The sequence below is a fragment of the Crinia signifera genome, chromosome 1, assembly GCF_055691185.1.
Source record: "Crinia signifera chromosome 1, ASM5569118v1, whole genome shotgun sequence".
NCBI lineage: Eukaryota > Metazoa > Chordata > Amphibia > Anura > Myobatrachidae > Crinia > Crinia signifera.
The window spans coordinates 111,126,799-111,142,087 of record NC_139217.1 but is presented as its reverse complement, the minus strand read 5'-3'; the positions used below and the strand labels follow the sequence as shown (position 1 = coordinate 111,142,087).

The following is a 15,289-nucleotide window of genomic DNA, read 5'->3' as shown; positions in this document are numbered from 1 at the left end:
TGATGTAAGGAGACTGGGTGCTAGGATATCCTTTAGGTTTCCTTATTATAAGGAAATCTCTGAATGAACACTGGAACATCTTGCTAATGGATCCAGTACTAAAAGAAATACTCCCTCAGCGCCCTGAACTCATCTTCAAAAAATCCAGAAACCTAAAGGATATCCTAGCACCCAGTCTCCTTACATCAAAACAGAATCACAATCCGATTGGACCAAAATGCAAGGGAGCTTACAAATGTGGAAAATGCAACATCTGTAAGCACGTGCACCCAAACAGAAAAAATTTCACCAACGCAGATAGTAGTAAAGAGTATCTAATTAAAGACTTCACAAATTGCAACACATCCTCAGTGATCTACCTGTTGGAATGCCCTTGTCACCTTAAATACGTCGGGAAAACTAAACGAATGCTAAAACTGCGCATACAAGAACATAGCAGAAACATAAAAAATAAACTGGACAGTCATGCGATTTACAAACATTTTTTAACCCATCATGATGCCAACCCTGAAGGACTCACGTTTAAGGCAATAGAACACGTCAAACTGGGCCCAAGAGGAGGGGACCTGGCTAACAAACTTTCACAAAGAGAGATGTTCTGGATTTTTGAGCTCAAAACAATGCATCCAGATGGTTTTAATGAAAGTTATGAAATTGCCCCGTTTTTATAAGGTCGTATTTATTTTCCCTACCACCTTCACCACCTAATTTATTAATTTATTATGTAAATAAGCACAAGCACTTTAGCATGGCCTCTCTTACGAACCATGGATTAGGACACCTTCAGACCTGACCTACTCACGCATCTACAGCCATACCACTATTCTGGCATACGCCCAATCCCGCCCGATCTTGGAAGCTAAGCAGTACTGGGCTGGATTAGTACTGGGATGGGAGACCTCCTGGGAAGACTCAGTGCTGTAGTTGATGCGATGAAAACCTTGGTCAAATTGTCTCTATATAATTGAATGCGGTCTCTAAGAGAGGTTTTGAACACAATCTGGTCACTAATAAAGTATTGAAGTACATCAAATTGTTAGCAGTTTTTTATTCTTCACTAATAAATTGCACATCACAGATACCTGTTCCTTTACACAATTGCCCTTTATGCAATCAGTTTCACATCATAGCACTATCTACCCACCACCTTAATAATTATAGAATATATGGTTATTGAAATAAACACACAGTGGTTACTGTTACTCCTGTCACTTAATTGCACTAACCACTTTATTATGTCAACACTGATACAGTTTTTGTGATTCATTCGTTGGTTATGTTAAATCTAACTCTGCCACCAAATATCTAATCATCTCCTAAAAAAACGAGTTGCAGCAGCTTTCGTTGTAAAAATTAATAGTCTGTATTTATAAGTGTATTTACGTGTTCTTTTTCTGTATTTCATATTGCCAAACGAGAAAATCCCATGTAAAATGGCCACCGCAACTTACAAACCCTTAAAAAGAACCACAGTCTCTGGTAAAATGGCGGCCGCTATAAGAAAACAAAGGGGAAGAACCACACCACTCCCTGATGCAGACTGCAGTCGGAGCACTAGAGGGTCTGAACTGACATACACGAGGAAGCGGGCGCATGCGCAGTAGCGCGAAATCGGGTGTTTGAAAGATTCCTTGTTAGCCTGGAAATCGGCTATTAGAAGAAGAGGACATAAACGCGCACGCATGCGCAGTAGCCCGGAACGGACACCGGATGTGTGGCGGAAGTACCGCACACATAATGTTATTAACTGTATATGAATTTCTAATATGTTTTTTTACCAGTTTTATGCATAATTAAGTAGCGATATTAGCGTTTTACAGCATGGGCTGCCTTCCCCCTATATATTAGGTCTGGAAACCTTGATTGATATAAATTAATTTAAGATGACAGGAAGTGATGTCATAATGGAAGCAGGAGCTACACCAGTATAAATACAGGTCAGGTCTCAGTCTACTTGCATCCCTTGATAAAGTCAGAAGGACGAAACGCGTTGGGACACTCTAGCCCTCCTGCCTCATTTAAAAGATAAGCACCTTACTTATTTTTTGCACCTTGATATTTTTTATATTTTTTATATATATTTTTTAGATTTGTCTCTTCATTGTAATCTTAAATAGTATATTTAGGATAGAAATTGTTTTATTTTTACGGATCCCCCCCCCCCCCTTTTTTTGTACTGCATCATTATTCTTTTTATATTGTATTAATAAATGTGAAAAACTTTTTTACTCATATTTAGTGATCACTTTCTATTAATTACTAATCGCACCCATTAATTTATTCATAAAGTTTCTAGGTCTATTTTTAAACATTGGTACACCACGCTCTGACTAGGGCAGGTTACATTACTGTTTACGTATCTTTTAATGAGCAATAGTCGCCGCATCTTCATCTATTGAACACATTTCTTCTTTTAAGTAACTCACCATTACTTGGACTTTGAGGATTGGCTGACACCCCATATAATAAGTAGGGGGACATTGCCTACAATATTTACGTTAGCTGGGGACGCACAGGTGGCGCCACACATTCATTTTGTATACACATATATATATATATATATATATATGTGTGTGTATATATATATATATATATATATATACATACATATATTTTCAGTGCATATATTTTATTTTATAACTTTTTCAGCAGCTTGATGCTGCTGCTGCTGCTGCGGGGGGGAGGGGGGAGGAGGGCAGCGCTGCGTGCGCTCCAGACGCTCCGGGGGAGCCGTGGGAGCCGCTGCTGCTGCCGGGTGAGTGCCCGGCGGGTGCGAGGGGTGGGCTGCACATCGGTGGTGATCGGTGCTGTACCTGACAGCACCGATCACCACCGATCCCTGTGTTACCGAGCGGCTTAGCCGCCGGTAACACAGGAAACGCTGTGAATGGCTGTTCAGATTTGAACAGCCAATCACAGCGATCGCCGACCGGGGGGGGCACCCCTGCCCCCCCTGGGCGGCGAGGGGGGATGTCTGCTGTCAGGGACAGCAGACATCACCTAACTGTCACTGCGTCTCTAGACGCAGTGACAGTTAGAAGTCATGACGTACATTTATGCCATGTGTCGGGAAGTACTTCCCGACCATGACGTAAATGTACGTCAAATGTCGGGAAGGGGTTAAGGAATGGCAGCAGTAATAGATGTGAGTGTATTCTGAAATATGCTGCAATTGGTTATGTGTGAAAACATCCAGTATTTACAAGTTCAGCAATGCAGAATTCACTTATTCCAATGCACATTTTGGATGATGTCCCATTCTCCTATTAGGCAAGTTCCGCTTGACACGGAATCGCAGCCAGAAGACATGCTGAACACTTGCTCTAAATTACACTATAACAGAATATTTTAAGAAACAGATTATGAAGGTCGCAGTGATGGAGGCCTCGGTTCTGCTACAATGTAATGGCTATACAGTATATCAGGCATACAAATGACAAAGAAAGGGCATGTTCTAGATTCCAAGCAAATAAGACTGCTCCAAGCATATGATTAATAGTAATACGGACACTAGCAATTTGCTTATATCACAGAGAAAATTTTTTGGGAGGACAGCGCTCTACTGTGGATATTATTGATAAATTGAATAACGATTGTATTTTATCAACTTGAAATCCTGGACTGTGTCCTTTCCAGTATTACTTCGTATGGTTACATGCAAATAAAAACAGAAAAAAACACAAATTGTGTAGTAGTCCACAAACATATAGTCTATATATATGTAGGGGTCCCACGGAGCTATATTGGTTATATACACATGTTACATCTGCCCCCCTGCAGTGCACATGGTTCTGTCCATTTGAGAAGGAATTTGCCTTTGCGAGTGAACCAGAATAAGGACCATGGAGTATCACAGCTCAAAGTGAAAGTACATCACAGAAGCCATCATTTTTATGGGCTTTTAGTTTTAACTAGTATATCCAAAATGACATGTTTAGATTGAAACCGATTATTCCTAAAACTCCGATAACAAGTTGTTTTTAGAATTAATACTCACAATCATCATCATCAGGGCCATTACGAGGGAGGTGTGTAAGAGTCGGCGCTCTTATTGCCACTGCGTGTGACTAGAAGGGCAATGTTCTGTACCCTGCAGCCAGGCTCTCTGCTGCAGTTCCCGGCCGTTGTGTCCTCTGAACATTCTGGCCACCCACTATGCAGGCTGTACAGCTGTTTTGAGCATCCTTAGGGAGCTTGGAGAGGTGCAGTGCAGCAGAAGTGTCCGGATAACAATTCCACCCACACAAATGGGTGGATCTTTCTGATGGTATACGCTTAGGGGGTATAAGCGATGGATGCACCGGCTGCACTGCAAACTATTTACCGCTGTGATTATAATAAAAAAGTTTTTACATTTGGTAAAGTAGGTTTTGACTGGATTGTGACAAGGAAACTAATATGGGACTAACTGGTTGCTAGGGAACAGGTACACTTTTACAAAGTAGTACCTTTCATGTGAACCACTGCATAAAGACAAAGTACAAATGTACAGTATTTGTTAAGCTGGGTACACATAAGAGTGATATTGGGATGGTTTGTCATTTTGTAATGACAAACCATCTATATCGGCTAGTGTGCATGGGTTATTTGTGCACTCCCCTGCTCGTATCAACGTTGCCCAGTTTGCCAGGCTGTGTGGTCAGCTGGACGATTTGGCATTCAACCTGCTGTATGTGAAGGAAAGACGGAATATTATAGTATTCCGACCAGAACTCTGGCTTAAGGGATATTAGTGAGTAGTGGGTACCAGAACTCTGGCTTAGTTTATCCTTAAGATGGGCACACACTATTCAAACTAATAATTTTTACGCAGATTTACCTATTTTTTGCCATCACATCATACAGAGATCTGCTGACCTGCAATGGTTTAAATAGGGAACTAGCACTAGCTTCATATTGGTATATTTACAGGCATGAGGATTACTAGAGAATGCCTTTATTTGTTAGGGGTCTACAGGTTACTGTGGTGTGTGAGGAGGAAAAATTAAGTACTGGTTAGGGCATGCTTAGCAATGCGTGTTTCACATATAGCTACTGCAGATTTGGTGCACAGATATTAAATGGAGGAGAACATAAATGGGAATATAGCACTGCATGCAACATCTGTGGGTATCTGATGCTCAAACTCAAATTGGAAAGTAATGCCAAAAAATATGCATCTTTGCCATGACGTTAAACAGCAGATTTGGCTAAGGCAGCAATTCAACAGCTCACACAAGAGATTCCCCTTAAGTAATACAACTGTATAACTTTTATACTTATGCATTCTACAAACACATATTTGGCGATGGTTCTTGATTTGTTCCAAATAGCAAATATTTTTACCTTCAGGCCACGGAAACTTCCTGGACTTGTTGGAGACGAACAAGAAGATTTGGTAGACTTTGGAGTGGATAACTGGCTGCTTGGCGTTCCATTGACTAAGATATAAAACAATTACAGAAAAAAAACATAAAAAATCAACATGCAGAAATCTTATTGTAAGGCATAAACTGCTCTCCACACACCAAACAATACATTTTTGCAGCAAGCTCTGGATTCCAGCACAGCAGCAGCCCCTACTGTGGTACCTGATCTTTATGGAAACACTGGCCAGAAATGTGGGAGACTAGACACGATTGGCATCTTTTAGCAGTTCTCTTTCTTTTTTACTCCACCAGTCACCAAGACTAATGTATGCGGCTATACCTAGAATCATTCCCTGTCCAGTTACACAGCCCAATTCTACAATCTTTGATCGTGGGCAGTTGGCCCACCGCTTATCAGGGAAATCGTTTCTCCTGGGGGGTTATACAAAAAATAATAATAATAATAATATACAAAAAAATAAATAAATAAGTGAAACATCAAGCAACAAGAGAGCTAAAAACTAAAGTTATTTGCTCCCCCAATTTTTTTTTATTGGGGGTAACTGGATACCCCCTAGTAATTAAGGTATCAACATATCCTTGGCTAAATTGTTCTCCCTATCAAGCCCAGCTGACTAATGACCCAAAGAAATGGATACATACTGTGCACATAAACAGGAACTGCACAGTATATAGAGGAGGAAGCAACAAGAAGGATAATTTAGCCTAAGGACTCTCTGTTACAGCATATGCAAGCATCAGGTGTCAATCATTAGATCGACAGGATTTAGATCGACAGTTAATAGGTCGACATAAAAAAAAGAACGACACCAAAAAAAGTGGACAAGGTCAACACAAGCAACCGGTTGACACAGGAAAAGGTTGACTTGAGTTATTAAAGTTTTTCAAGCTTTACGACAACAATTAAGTCAATTTTAAAATACCCCATTAAGTCACCTGTCTTCATTATAAATAATGGACATAATACGTAATTAACATGTTTTTTTGTGCAACCCTTAATAAATAGGCCCCATAGAGGAGGAATAAATGCCCCCATAGCCAGTAAGGGACAAGGGGGTTGATGTATGAAGCAGTGATAAGGGAGAAGTGAGCCAGAGAAGTGGCCCATGGAAATTATACACCTGTGCTGTATAATTTTATATTATGCAAATGATAGATGTTATTTCAGTGCTGATTGGTTGCCATGGGCCACTTCTCCTCCCTTACTACTGCTTCATACATCTACCCCAGTGTGTGCTTGGATGATTAAGCTCAGATGTTGCAGAGAACAGGTTCATGAAGCTGGACAGGACAGTGAGTTGGCAGGTGAGCAGGTAAAGCCGGGAGAGAAAGCCACAATCAGAATGGCTCACCTGGGGACCTTGCTGTGGAATAGGCACTGGAGTAGTAGCCAGTCCTCTTTACTGCATTCATTTTATAACAAGGGTAGAGACAGCAAGAAAATACATTAATTAGCAGTTCACTTCTAATATACATAAATACTGAAATCAACAAGTAGCATCTGGGATATCTTCTGTAGAAATATTTGCCATTAATTCCATAATGATTGTGGTTATTATATCTCATTATTGGGGAATTAAATACACTATAGCATTAATGGACCAAGGGCCTATTTCTGGTTGCTTCGCAACCACCCTGCGTTCGCACGTGACCGATGGTGGTGCTGTGTGCATTTCTGCGCATGTGCATATGCAGGGTGCGTGCACCCATGGCGAAAAGACTGTTCGCTGGATGCACACACTCAGGACAGCGGGAGGTGGGCGAAGAGGGGCGGCTGGCGGCCCCATTAGCGTATGGGAACGCCCAGCGTTTCATGGGCATTCCCATGAGAACACTGGGTGTTGTCATGCTAATGAGGCCATGATGCGGGTGCGGGGGTCGGGCAGCTGACATCACCGGATGTCAGCTGCCCGCCCATTTCCTTCCCAGCGTGCACGCATATGTAAGTGACTTGAAAGTCACTTTTATATGCGTGCACCTTCCACATCTTTCGATGGTCCATTGAAAGATGTGGGATGTTCCCCCTGCCCTGCGAATGAATGTTACTGTGTAACATCCATTCACAAACCCCTGTGAGCGAGTCGTCCTTCCGAATGGGAGGCGCCAGCCAACCATTTGCATGGCGGGTTTTGGTGGACTCGCAAGGCTGCGAATCAACCAGATTAACCCCCAAAAGTGATGTACAAGTGGCACCAATATCACACAACTAATGCATATAGCACAAACATGCTTGTATGCCCTTTGGTTGCAATTAAGGGGTAATGGCTATAAAGTGTAATTGGTACAATTGAAACGCTGCCACCAACATTGATAATGTTCTTCTTGCAACCTGCAGAAGGTGCAGGGCAATTGGTAATGTTAGGGTACCACATTCTAGCATTGTGTGTGCAAGTAAACATTTTGGCCGTACTTCACACAATTCACTCCGCACTAATTCACACACAATATACACAGCACAATATGTGCTAGAGGAAGAGTTCCCCAAAATAAATGTTTTGTTACTATGTTTTTAAGCAGGGATGTTGCCTATACCAACCAATCAGATTCTGTCTATCGTTTTCTAGGAAGCTATATAGAAATGATAGCTAGAATCTGATTGGTTGTTATGGTAACATTACTAATATTTACATTAGAAGCTTTAGGGAAGTATTTAATCCCAGACGCTATTTTGACCGGGTGAAAATAGCGGCCCTTTCTGACATTATTAGGTCAAATGTCATCCAACCTATTCAATGCGGGCTCCGTTCTTCTGACTGGCAGACTATATTCTGACAGTCGTAAAGTCCCAGCATCAGTGAAAACGGGCACTGAAATGGCTGCCGATTCGAAAATCCAGCATCTGTTTCCGACAATACAGACTCACCTCCGTAGGGAGGCTAACCTGTTGCAGGGGATTCCAGACAGGGGGGTGATTCTCTAACACAGAAATGCGGTAAAAACCCAGTTATCAGGGTTTTTACCGCATTTCTGTATGCTCTAACACCCCTCCGCAGTGGCAGCGCTGCAGAGGGAATCACCAGCAAAAGCTGGTGATTCCCTGCAGAAGCCTATGGGCTTCTTACCGCAGCGCTGTTTGAGGGATCCGTCATGGATCCCTCCCAGCATGCCCTGCGGCCTCCGCCGTCACTCTGCGCATGCGCAGATGGACTCCCGGGTCACAGACCCGGAAGTGCAGCGCCGGCACCGCAATGCAAGGGACAGCTCTTATCGCAAGAGCTGTCCCTTGCGTTAATAACCGCATTTGTTAGAACATATGCGTTATTAAAAATGCGATGCCCGGCAATACAGGGCTGTGGATGTTACAACATTCCGCCCAGGGATTGAATACAGACGGTTGCTATTTCTGCCCGGCGGAGATAGCGGCGGGATTGAATACCCCTCTTAGTAAATTATCCCCCTAGTGTCCATATGTTATTTGGTGCAGGACTCGATGTGACAGATGCCATAAGAGGAGTAGCATAACATTTAAAACATCATCAATTTATAAGTAACTACAAAACATAATCATTGTGACTGTATAATATAGGGTACTGTAGGTGCCACTAGTCACCCCAGCAACTAAGTACACTTTCCAATGACCCATTCGAACAGCATTATCCTATTATTCCCAATAAAACATCCAGTTCGGATAACTTTTTGTAATTTTTTAATCTGTATTTTAAATCAGACTACCCAATTTGGATCACCCAATAAAAAGCACGTGTTCTCCTGAAAACATAGAGGTTCACTGGAAAACTGAGCTGATTTCAGGGATTTCAGAGAGTCTATTACCAGCAATCATGGATAATAGTATATCAGTGTATGAATTCTTGCCCTCTCATATATGGATAGATGGCTCTTTGGGACAATTTCCCATCATTTGGTTTAACAAAAGCTCTACCTGCCTATTAGGTACTTATAGCATACGTTTTCATACTTGTGAGGGATATAGCCATTACTATTACCTGTTGCTGGAGACCTGCTGCGCCGTGACAGCCCAGGACTCTTGGAACCTGATGGTCTTGGGGAGCGGGAGTATGATGCTTTCATTACCCGGCACTCTAAAATTGAGGCAAGAACAACAAAGTTTACTGTACAAACAGGACAAATGCAAATAGCAGACAAGCAATAAGCAAGGTCTACTTATAACCAATGTCTACTTATAGATGACTTTGTATTCACATCAGTTCTATTCTACTGGCTGAACCACGGCCTATAGGCAGCTAATAACCACACTACTGCTCATAGACCTCATCAGAAAAATGGATAGAATAATGTATATAATTACCACTGTGATCCAGAAGAAAGTCATCCTGTGCATAGCGGTATTTCTCTGGCCCACAGGCTATGAAAACATCATCATCACCAAAGAAGTCTTGAAGACATGTAACCTAAAGAATAATAATATAAACAGTCAAGTACACGCTTGTATGCATGGAAGAAAAATAAATAGTAATGAACATCGCTTGTGCTACACTGAGGTATGACAATACACTAAGATACAGCTAGATATAACAAATAAGCTCAATAAAATATCACATATAAGTAACAATAAGAAATGCATGCATCAATGTATCTGCTATATATATATATATATATATATATATATATATATATATATATATATATATATATATATATATATATAAAGAAGGTGTAGAGGTGCGCTCAGAAGGTGGTTTCACCAGTCCACAATTGTAAAAATACTAAATATTTATTTCACACAATAAAACAATTTAAAATACATTTGTTTGAAATCGTTTACAGAGATTGTTGGTGGATCATTGTGATTCAATATAACTTCGACCATAGGTGTAGAATGATCATGCGAGAAACCCTACGTGTTTCGTCCACTTGGGACTTCCTCAGGGGTAATACACCAGGATCTAAAAGGTGGTGAAACAATGCTGTAAAGAAATGGAACTTTAGAGCAGGTTTAAAAGATAATTCAGGACATAGAAGGCTGGAAGAAAGAACAAATGAGAAGAACAGGAGGAGAGAAAAGAGGGTGGATAGTTCCTCACATGGAACTATAAATGGAAGTGCAGACCAAAATTTCCCAGGTCCACCTTAGTGAGAAAAAAGGGGGTATATCAAATACACATACCTATGGACTTTTTATACCTTGATTAAGTACATATATATTGAAGTGCACTCTTTAGGAGTTATTTAGGGAGGTGTGGTCACCGTTGTTACTCAGATGACCCTGTGATGCTCCACTTAAAAAATGCAACGATATCTGAAAATCAATGCAGTGCTAATGAATAAATAGATAGCCTAGATACATATGGACCAATAGAATGCTGATAGGTCCATTTTTCACACCATATCATAATGACAGTTGGTTTACATGCAAAAAGGTATTACAATCATACAAGCATTATAGATAGGGCACAATAGTAAAATGTACATACATATATAAAAAATAAATACTGATCAGACCCATATATTATATATACATACACACATACTTGCCTACTTTTGAAAACTAGTTTCAGGGAGATTATAGTTGGTAATATAATTTTGAAAAGCGCCCTATTGTCATGCTCCACCCAAAGGGCGTGTCTAGTTCCATATATGGAGAGATTGTGAAAAAAATATTGTGAACGTGGCACCTAGATATATACTATATCTGAGAGGAATCTTTTAAAATGACTTATATACAAATGTAGATGAGCCTCAAAAGCAGTTAGTAAGAGCTACTATACTTGCTAAAGTGCTGTGAAATGGTGCTGATGATTCAATGTAAATGTATCTGTCTCTCAGTCCTTTTTTCCCAAAAAATGTAACAGTGTAATGTGGGCTAGGTGAAATGAGGGAGATTGCTAGACTAATGAGGGAGAGAGGGAGATTGCTGCTATTTCAGGGAGTCTCCTGCAGAATGCAGGAGGGTAGGCAACTATGCATATATACACACACACACACACACACACACACACACACACTTTGACAGCACTGATCTATTGAACACTAAACTCCATCACAAATCAGCTAATAAGCGAATACATATGACATTCCCATGCATACTTTGCACAGGCATGGGAAATATTTAGCCATGTGTGCTTCTGAACCAACATTCCTGAAAATGAAGTGTTTTTAGTGACTCTGTTGCAATACGTGGGTCATATTTCTTGATATAAAGCACACATGATTATTTCCATGGCGGCAGCAGCAGCAGCAGCAGAGAAAGGAACTGTTGAGACATCACACATTCTTTTCTAAGAATATTCCTCTGCATTCCGCTTGGACAAAACCTAACAAATGAACCCCAGAGAGGCAGATTGCCAAGAAATCTAAAAAAGGGAAAAAAACAGCTGACTCAATCCAGCTGCAGGGCCTTGGTGAATGCATTAGCCAGCAGAGTGTGGGACTGTGTACATATCCCACCCATGGGAGCTTAGCTGATCTGCTTGTACTCTGCCAACCCCACCATTTAGCTGACTTTGACGACCTGTCAGCAAATCGGAACAATATGAAGGCAGCACTATGCAATTCTGGCATGCGTAAAGATGTTAACAAATGCTCTGAGAACTGAAGTGCGACACACCCTTACTATATGAATTTGTGTTTTATAATCGTTCAACAGGATGTCAAATCCTTCAGCTTACATCAGATATCGGTCACTAGCTGTAAAACTGCTTTTCTATCAGCTAAACAGGATGTGGAAGCACAAGGGATAAAGCTATTGTCAATTTTATGACACGAAGGAAGGAAAGGAAGGGAAGTCCACAAATGGGAAATTATTAAGTAGAAAAAAAACACTATTAAAAAATTATATTATCACCTGTCCTTTTTTGTTTTTGTTCTGCCGTGATGCTTGCTTGTATCTGTAATACATGTACTGCAATACATTGAATGAACTTTCTTTCATGCAGTATTGTGTTTGATCCAATTTCCCTATATCAGGTTAATGCTCACATGACTGTGCTTGTGGGGGATCCTGGCCCTTCCGCTATTTACATTTTACTGTACTGTATCACTTCCTGCTTGTTTCCGTTTTTCATTACCTTATGGGCCCTACACACATTGCGATGTGTGCAGGGCTACCTAGCTATGCTAGGTCGGGCTGTGCTGCGCCGCTATCGCCTAGCAAACAGAGCTGACAGCCCACACACAGAGCGAGCTGTCAGCTCTGTGTGCTAAGCGAGCAGACAGCGCCAGTGTTCTCCGGTGGGACAACACTGCCGATGCCGAGATTGATGGACACTGTCCATCAATCTCGGCCAGCGATAAAGACGCGCGGGGACGCGCACGGATGCCGATATAGCCCCCACACATACACCGATGTGAGGGCATTTGCTAAGCAACTTTGCCAAACTAAGCAAAATCGCTTAGAAAATGCCTTAATATCGGCATGTGTGTAGGCCGTATAAGTGACCCTATAACCTAGAGCTTAAGAATGGCCTTTGCCTGCGACAATATAATCACGCTATGTCCTGATATACAGTAATTGAGCTTCTGTACACTTTATGATGGAAATATGCCAGCCTATATCCAATTCAAAACATGGATCTTTGGACAACCAAGAGAGTGGCAACAACAATTATTTAACCCTAACAAAATACACCTGAACTACAAATATTACAGTAAAGAACCAGCTGCCGTGGCCTAGAAAATCAGGTTCGCTGGTACGGGTTAATGAAGGACATTGAATTGGCCCAAATGTATTTGAGAATACAAATAAATGGCGAAGACATTTTCAGAAAAACATTCTGAAATTGTAATATTCACAGGTAAAAATGCAAATAATAGTGGGTACAGAATCATTGGGATCAATGGGTCCTGTTCATGTGTGTTTATATACTATTAACAGAAGTGAAATACACTAATAGCAGCATGTGTTTTGTCATCAGTGGGTATAAATCTTTATAATATTCATAAACTTCTGTCAACATTTTCCATGTCGATTTTGGGCATGTGTCGACATTTGTCAACGTTGACCCTGTGCATGTTGACTCTATGCTCCCATAACGCTATTTTTATGCGTCATCAAGAACATATTCACAGAATTACAAAAATCACTTGAAAGAACCCAGAACCCAGATGAAGGATTCCTCCTCTGCACCTTTGTGTTTAATGAAGAGATTAAGGAGGGTATTCAATCTGTGCCATTTTTTGACTCGAACCTGGACTGGCAGAAAAGCCAGATGAAAAAACAGCTGCATTGAATAGGTATGACTGGATTTTAGCTAGCCAAAAAATCTGAAATTTATTTTCTTCGGTACTTATGTATTATCTGGGCTGCCGATTTTTTGATTGTATGCCTTAATTTAAGGCATACAATCAGATGTGATGCGATATCGCATCGCATCGCATACGACCATATCGCATGCGATGCGATGACCCGATTTTTCCATAGGATTCAATGTTAAAATGGACTGAGTCCATTTTAACATGGAATTCAATGGGAAAAAGGGGTCCTTTTCATACCCCTACTATCCAAGTGGGCATGGAGTTGGACATAAACCTGTGGCGAGCGTAGCGAGCCACCGAGCCCGAAGCGTGGCGAGCGAATCGAGCCCCGCGAGGGGACGGTATTCTGTGTCCCCTCGCGGGGCTCGCCACGCTTCGGGCTCGGTGGCTCGCTACGCTCGCCACAAGTTTATATCCAACTCCATGCCCACTTGGATAGTAGGGGTATGAAAAGGACCCCTTTTCCCATTGAATTCCATGTTAAAATGGGCTCAGTCCATTTTAACATTGAATCCTATGGAAAAATCGGGTCCATCGCATCGCATCGCATGCGATATGGTCGGATGTGATGCGATGGACCCGATTTCAAAATCGGCAGCCCAGTTAGTACATAAGTACCGAATTTTTTGTTTAAAAACAAGGAACGGTACTTGTGTAGTGTAGTTAGTGTCCCCGCCAGAATCAGCGTAGTGTTCCCACCCATTCGCGGGCAGCCGGAGATTACGTAGTTAGTCAGCGTTATGCAGTTAGCGTAGTCAGTCAGCACTTATTACATTGTGTGGGAACCATTGACCATTTTAACTTGCCTGACATGACAGGTGTAAATGTGCTCCTGAAACACCCCCAGTATCCACGCTAGCCTGAAGCGTGGTGAGCTCCGCTAGGGAAGGCGGTATGCATCCTCCCGACCTGTTCATACCCACACTATCCACCTCAGCGTGGAGTTGATTTTATAAAGTGTGGCGAGCGGACGCGGAATACGCATAAAGTATGTGATCACCACACTTTGTGGGGATTTGAAATGGGCACCCCCCCCCCCGTTTGAGCAGGAGACGCATGCGCTACCGAACCCCTAACCCTGTCTGTCTCCCTGAAGCGGACACAGGTAGGGTTGCCGTACCCTGCCGCAATAATTACTGAGACGCACGAGCGTCTGAGACGCTCCTGCGGGATCACAGGGGATCTGCCGGTTACCGGTGCTGTGTGAGAGGCGCTCACTGGGCTTGCCAGGGGCGGCGGGGACAGTACGCTGACTACGCAGGGCAGCCGTTGGGCTACGTTGACAACGTACCTTAGCCTATGCTAAAAACGTAGCGTAGCCTGCCGCCGTGAAACTACACAAGTACCCAAGGAACTAAAAATAACTGTATATTGTGCAGGGGGGGCGGGCGGTGTTAAAATCTCACACAGAGCTACGAACATAGCAGTGCTGCGTGTGAACGAGAATAAGGTCCAATGTGCATTCCTACAAATGACCTAATAATATATTGTATTCGGTAATTAACAATGTATCAGGTTTAAATCTAGGTAGAATTTACACACTGCACATTAGTGATATCATCAGATTGAGGTGCATGCACGTCCAACCTAAAGATGCGTCGGACTCATGGGTTATGTGAACGATTTTAAAAAGTCCCAAACCATCCAGCTTTAGACAAATAAACCTGTGCTAGACAGTTCAAACAATGACACAAAAAGTTGACGTTCAAAAAGTTGGCATGGACATATTTTGGTCAATGTTTTGACTT

At 41.9% G+C, this 15,289-nt stretch overlaps 1 protein-coding gene and 1 pseudogene across 4 annotated transcripts in view; one reads left to right on the top strand and one right to left on the bottom strand.

The window, feature by feature from the left end:
* The window catches only part of DCLK2 (doublecortin like kinase 2), a 105,579-nt gene that overhangs the window by 48,733 nt on the left and 41,557 nt on the right, over positions 1-15,289 (bottom strand). For 3 of the 4 annotated variants that reach the window (XR_014470221.1, XM_083171461.1, XM_083171481.1), the window contains exons 3-6: positions 9,637-9,739; positions 9,314-9,409; positions 6,722-6,772; positions 5,326-5,420 (exon numbers count right to left, since the gene is read on the bottom strand). Coding sequence is in view for 3 of the 4 variants with exons in the window: in XM_083171461.1 (XP_083027587.1) it covers positions 5,326-5,420; positions 6,722-6,772; positions 9,314-9,409; positions 9,637-9,739 (345 nt within the window). In the remaining variant the exon portion in view is untranslated. The remainder of the gene's footprint in view (positions 1-5,325; positions 5,421-6,721; positions 6,773-9,313; positions 9,410-9,636; positions 9,740-15,289) is intronic. The other variant, XM_083171471.1, reaches the window with a different exon arrangement.
* LOC146037592 (5S ribosomal RNA) lies at positions 805-927 on the top strand (annotated as a pseudogene).